Source organism: Austrofundulus limnaeus, unplaced genomic scaffold (genome assembly GCF_001266775.1).
Source record: "Austrofundulus limnaeus strain Quisiro unplaced genomic scaffold, Austrofundulus_limnaeus-1.0 Scaffold84, whole genome shotgun sequence".
Lineage (NCBI taxonomy): Eukaryota > Metazoa > Chordata > Actinopteri > Cyprinodontiformes > Rivulidae > Austrofundulus > Austrofundulus limnaeus.
Genome location: NW_013952486.1, coordinates 517,040 through 523,984, shown reverse-complemented (window position 1 = coordinate 523,984; position 6,945 = coordinate 517,040). Strand labels below are relative to the sequence as shown.

The following is a 6,945-nucleotide window of genomic DNA, read 5'->3' as shown; positions in this document are numbered from 1 at the left end:
TGACGAAACTGTGGAGAAGACACGTCACTGTGGAGAGCCGTTAACCAATATGCAAATTAGCCTGCAGTACCACTGCTCTACCCATATGAGCAGCAAAAACACATTTTTAGATCAAATATTACAGAATTGAACAAATACGCACAAAAACATCAAAATTAGCACAGAAACAGTACTATATAAGATTTTAGACACATTCTAGACAGTTTATCAGCTAAAAAAGTTAATTTTGGGGTAAGTTACTCTTTAACCTAATGAAATATGTTTAAGTCTCCATGATATTTCTTTGTAAATGAAGTTAGCAGGTCTCAAAGCGTGATGAATAAATGCACTGAGATCAAGAAGCATTAAAAACCTGGAAACAAACAGGCAGTACGTACRTATGAGGTCATGAAACACGGTGTATTTGCCGTCGTTCTGAGGGATTGAGTATTTCCCATTGACTATTTGCAGCTTAGCTCCCTCCTCAAAAGGATGTTGTTTGAAACACAACAAGTAGAGGATGCATCCAAGAGCCTGAACAAAAGGAGGCACAAAAATAAAGCAAGCAGTTTGTTATTTGTTTGTTTGTTTTTTTGGGGGGCAAAAAACACTAAAAACACAAAAAATTGTCAAAATCCTGACCCAGATGTCTTGTTTCTCGTTGATGGGAAAGTTGGAGTATAAATCAATCATTTCAGGTGTCCTATAGGCTGGAGTGGTGTTTCTTGTGATCTATACAGAAATAGAAGAAACAAAAATGAACAAAGTTTCAAATTGGAGTAAAACTTTTTTTCTATATCTCAGCAATATTTTACCTGATCGTTTTGTTTGTAAAGAATGTATATCAGTTTCTAGGGGTCTAATATTCTATGCATTAAAAATAGGGTTGATTCAGCCTAACTAGCTTGAAATCACATGCTTAGCAGAAATTCATGCAATTAGATTTACAAACTCTGGTGTCCTGCACACTGAGGTCATCTGTGGCAAAGTTCCTTTAATGAGRCATGTGGCGACATAGTTATGATATTAAAATAATTAATCTCATTGATCTTCCTGGAACCTCTACTGGTAAATTCAATCAAAGGCTTCTGGTTTTTATGCAACACTCCAAAGTCATTACTGCCACAGATTCATTGAGAATCATGAATGTTTTATTATTTTCTTCTTTCCTAACAGTAGTCTGAATTTATCAGCATTTAAGATTATAGAATGAAAGAATAATATTTAAAACACATTCAAAGGGCTGTCATTTTCTGTAGTGTGAAATGTTTCCAGATTTTATTTGATGACAGAGAGGGGAACACAAAAATGACTCAGCCTGTAACTGAAAATATGGATGGTGGACCTCAGTTTAGCTTGTTTGTCGTGCTAGCGCTGAGCTAATACATATAAGGCAATGTAGTGTTGGCGCTAGCACTAAAGCTAACAGGCTAAGCTGAGGTTCTTCTTCCATGAAGCAGCTCTGTTGTCCTCCATCCATATTTTCAGTTACAGGCTGAGTCATTTCTACCTTCTCCTCTCTGTCAACGCTCTCTGGTTTCATTTAAAAGAGTCGATCATGAGATATTGTCCAAGATTAACCTTCAGGGTGGATAGAGCTTGCTCACACCGAGGACCTATACACGTAAGCATTTACCCATAATGCTTTGTGTGTAAATAAAATGGCCCCATCCATGTTAAAATATCTTTTTAAAAATTATAAAAACTAAAACTCCTACAGCATTTTTACAGTCTTTATTTTACAGTTAAAATATATGTTTATCAAATAAAGTCTAATGTTACAACTAATCAGGGATCCCTTTAAAACATTTTTAAAGAGCAGTAAGAAGTATGACGACACACAAAGTGTCATAACAGGAAGTGGAAAGTTGATGACATATCTGTGTGATGAGGAAGGATCTGATGTAATAAACTTGTACATGATGTCTGCAAAACAGATGCTGCACTCATTTTATCACACTGTGGTGACCAGTGTGTTGGAGTTGCCACCTAACAGACAAACGTACCAAGAGACTAAACAAGTTGATGTAAAAAGCTAGCTCGGTATTTGGCAGGAGGCTGGACTCCCAAGTAAATGGGGACACTGAATAAACTGAAAGCTATAATGAATAAGGGTAAACACCCACTCCACAGAGAAGCACCTGGACTAGTAAAAGACRTGACTCAAAACAATACAGTGATAAAACAGAACTCTGATGTATTGTATCCCACAATCTGATAAAGTGACTCCAGTGTATTCTAATAATAAKYATACTGATGTTAKAAGGCTTTTTAACAGATGTTTGAGATGTGTGTGTACCTCATCCTCCACCATGGACCTCTTCTGTGCAGACCAGCTGTAGTCGGGATAATGTGAGACTGTGGTGGCGCTGCCAAAGTCACACAGCTTGATGGTGCCCTGGTTACTAATCAAGAGGTTCTCAATCTGCGACACATCAAAGACGATCTAAATCAGTACAGCTGCGGAAAACTGACTCCTCGTCAATCACAACCCTTTAATACGGTATTTACTCATCCGTCTATGAAGGACAAGCCCACCTTGAGGTCTCTGTGGATGATGGGGGGTTTTTGTTTGTGCATGTGCTGCACAGCGCGACACGCCTGGTAGAAGATTTTCAGCACAGTGTCACAGGACATTGGAGCTTTCTGCTCCACCCGCTTTATAAAGTCCACAAGCTGACCTGAAGCAGGAGACATGTTAATGGGAATGCATGAATGAATGAGTGCCTATAATAAGGTGATSTTGAGCAAAGAGGAGGGTTATAAAGCAACTAAAGGAAAAAAGTTCCTTAGACACAGCATAATGTGAAATACTCGCTAAAAACATGGTAGTTGAAAAGTTACCATACATTCTAAGAATTAAAAAATAAATAAAAAGAGGGAAAATAGGTTAACTTCAGAAATAAGAATATTTTATAACTGCCTGATAAAAATACTGTAAATACTGATAGTGTTCACTCTGTGCAAAACTAAAATATTTGAGTTTAAACAAGAAACTAATTTGGAAAATTATCACATGCTTTCCTTTCAAGTTGTAAGTATTAAGAGTTTCTACATCTGAAGCTGTAAAAACTGCTGAATAAAGCCAATTCATTGTAACAAAAGAATAGGAAGTAAAACAGGAAATAGAAGAGCCACAAAAAGGGAGATTTCATCAGAAATGTCCTTCCTGAAAAACTGAGACGTTACTCTAACGTCTGCTACTCTAACGTCTGCTACTATGTTTAATGAATGAATAAGAAATGATTGTTCCTTAAAACAGAAAACAAAAAAAAAGGTAGAAGATGTGTGTGTACAGATGCACGTCAGTGTTTACCTTTACAGAGCTCAGTGAGGATCAAGTACTCAGCCTGCCCGGTGTCTGACTCTTCTTTGCTGATTGAGGCAGCCGAGCTGAACTGAACCAAATTTGGATGACCTGACAGCTTTTTCTGTGGCACCAGAGGGTCAAGGAACAGATAAATTAATCCAAGTGTCATGTCAAATCTGACAGATGCTACTAAATATAATAAATACTGTATAATAGCTGCTGTTTTGCACATGTTGACCGTCTGTAACTGAATCTGTGAAATAAACAAACGACTCAGTAATGATAGTTTACCACAATAAAGATTTAATCCACTATGCTCAGTACAATGAGTAAAAGCTTAACTCACCTTTTTTCACATGAAAACATTGATAAGAAGCACACAAGTTGTTAAAACATAAATTATAAAAGGATACCATAAAGCAGACTTCCTGTATAATTTCTTTGTTCTTCTCCTCCTCATTGGACAGCAGCCTCTGAAACAAAAACAYACAAGCAGATTATGAGAATCAGCAGTAATCTCTTTCAACACTAAGCCTATTTTCTTGAGTTTAGCTGTACATAGAAATATTTCCACTATRGACCACATTAGGTCTGAAGCACATGGCACTCTTAGGAAAATATGATTTGTGTCTTTTAAATATATATATTTATATATATATAGTAAAAGAGAGTTTATTTGTTAATTTGATCATCAAAAACTATATTAAGAAGATAAGGTTCCATCTCAGGAAACGCTCTCAGATTTTTTTTGCTATGTTTGCACATTGTCTAACCAGACGATCTGCTGCTGATTTTTCTTGGGGAACTGGAGATTTTGCAGCAGGCTTTTTGCACTAGGACATTTGACATCTCATAAATTTCTCTACAGCGTCTCAAAACTGCGATGGTTTTTTTTGTAAAATGAAGTTTGTTTGTGATTTATTGTTTCATTCAGAAACATTGACAAACCTGCTAACAGACAAAACCAATTACCACCAAATAAGCGATAAACACCCAGTAGTCCAGCCTAAATTTAAATTTAAAGACAGCTAAGCATGTAAAAAGCATATTTTTTTAAATCAAAAAGCACATTCCTCTTACCTTCAGAGCGTAGTCTTTGCCACTGCTCAWATCCTGGGCTTCATACACAAAAGCAAATCCGCCTACAAAAAAAAAGACAGAAAGAAAAGAAAGATTATAACAAGGATGTAATGTATTGTTTAATCATGTTTTTATTTGTGTGCTATTTTAATTCTTAAAACAAAAACTAGCAATGCTTTATGTTACATGTTCTTTAAGGTAAAAAAAAAAAMCCCCACACAATTTCATTTTACAAGGTACTGAGTGAGCCTGCTTGCTCACAAAAACAACAAGCACTATAAACTCATGTTTGATTGAACTTTTTCAAAACACTCAACAGAAATAACGTAAGCCTTATCTGTTGATCACTGAGCAACCACACRTGAAGTTTAAGCTCAAGCTGCAAGAGAAACCCCGATCTAAGCAAYGCTTCTTTCCAGATTATTTCTCAGTCCTTAAGGCTGCAGCTGAGCCTGAAAACATGTTTTTATCAAAGAAGTGGCTAAAATCTGAAATGTTGTTTATGCTGCATTCGTAAGCCCTTCAGCAAAATGCAAGAACAATYACTTTTACTTAGGATCATCAGCCAAAACAAAAATGTACTTAGCAACCCACGATCTTAAGCAGGAAAGGGTTTGGTTTCTATAGTGATGTGTGAATCAATTACCAGCCTTGCTTTGCTCTGCAAGAAAAAAAAACTTAAAGAAGTCGCTAATCTTTAACCCTTTGTTGACKTAAGGATGACTGCCAAGGCAAATAAGATGGTTTCATTACTCCAGTCCTGATTTACTGACCTTGTTCGGTATTCAAAAGCAGCCTAATAGTCAAGTACACATATCTTAACAAAATGAGTGAGTCAGCACCAGTTTCAGTGTACAGGTTTTACACTAGAAGAAGAAGAAAAAAACTTCACTTGGCACAAAGGCCAGCAACCACCTCTCACACAGAGCCTCATTTAAAGTAGTGAAAGATTTATGTTGGCCAAAAAATGTCACTAGTTTTGCACACTATTGTTAGAAATGAGATCTTAGTGTAGTGAAAACAAGTGGGGCTGAAACCTGAGAAGTTATTTTCTTTGTAGTGATTTTCAAGCCATTTCAACAAGAATTCTGGTTTCATCACACCTTAATCTCAAAAAGATGYAATATTTTTACTTGTACATGAAAGTTTGAAGAATAATGCTTGTGCACAAACAMGAACTGAACTGAACCGAAACATCCAGTTACAGCTATTCATTATATATCCCACCAAAGACTCGGGGGAGAACTAACAAAGACACCTTTCAAAACAGCAGAAAGGAGTTTGAAAAGTCTGGAGTTTTAGCGTAAAACGAGCCCCACTTTCCATGTTTACCTTCGGCTTAGATTTCACAAGTTTTGTTCATCTCCTTTAACTTCTCTAGAGCTTGAAATCACAGCACCGTCACTGTACTGCTAATAATACAATTTATACAGGAAGTTTTATTATTGTTTGCTTATTCAGTGTTGAGCCAGCATAATTTATTAACATTTTTTGTTATGACTAAAGGCCCTGTCACACTATAACATTGCAGAAAACTTTGAATTTTTTTTTTGTCCAACACTAAAGAAGACAAAACAAAAAGAAAAATCCACTGGAAGCATACATCTATGTATACAAACAAATGCTAACAAATCAAAGAAATACATAACCTATATGAGAAATTACTTCATAACAAAATTTTCATTTGTCAGCAAAAGTTKTCTAAAACATTATTGTGTGACAGGGCCTTAGGTTAAAGAATTTAATGCAGTGGTTTCTGAGCCATCATTTATCAACCTACTCAAACGCATTTATGCAAAAAATTGTTTTTATACTATAACTTAAGTGGTACAAGGGAAAAAGACGACGAATTTTAAATTAGCTTTTAGAAAAGAATGTGACATATCAGCTTCATCTGTATCTGTCCAGTTTATTTATACAACCCCTGGCAAAAAGTATGGAATCACCAGTCATAAATAAATAAATAAATGTCTAATTTATTTATACAACCCCTGGCAAAAAGTATGGAATCACCAGTCTTGGATGAGCACTCATTCAGACATTTCATTCTGTAAAACAAACTCAGATCAAAAACATGATACAATAATAAGGTCATTCCAAAGTGCAATTTGTTGGTTTTCAGGAACTCTCAAAGAAATGAAGAGAAAACATTGTGGAAGTCAGTGAATGTTACTTTTAATGACCAAGCACAGGGAAACAAATTTGGAATCACTCAATTCTGAGGAAAAAAGTGTGGAATCACAAAAAACAGATAAAGAAAAGACCATTCAAAACACATCACTAGTATTTAGTTGCACCACCTTTGGCTTTTATAACGGCTTGCAGTCTCTGAGGCATGGACTTGATGAGTGACAAACAGTATTCTTCATCAATTTGGTGCCAACTTTCTTTGATAGCAGTTGGCAGATCAGCTTTGCAGGTCGGAGCTTCTTGTGGACCATTTTTTTTCAATTTCCACCAAAGGTTTTCAACTGGGTTGAGATCTGGACTATTTGCAGGCCATGACATTGACTGAATGTATCTTTCTCCTCCAAGGAATGCCTTCACTGTTTTTGCCCTATGGCACGATGCATGGT

General features: G+C 36.1%; 1 protein-coding gene across 1 annotated transcript in view; it reads right to left on the bottom strand.

Annotated features, from left to right (window-relative positions):
* Positions 1-378: 378 nt before the first annotated feature.
* The window catches only part of LOC106519874 (cyclin-G-associated kinase), a gene marked incomplete at its 3' end in the record, with an annotated part of 9,210 nt that continues 2,643 nt past the window's right edge, over positions 379-6,945 (bottom strand). The window contains 7 exon segments of the mRNA XM_014011720.1: positions 379-513; positions 622-711; positions 2,279-2,404; positions 2,518-2,660; positions 3,296-3,410; positions 3,703-3,762; positions 4,370-4,431. Of these exon segments, the coding sequence (XP_013867174.1) occupies positions 379-513; positions 622-711; positions 2,279-2,404; positions 2,518-2,660; positions 3,296-3,410; positions 3,703-3,762; positions 4,370-4,431 (731 nt within the window).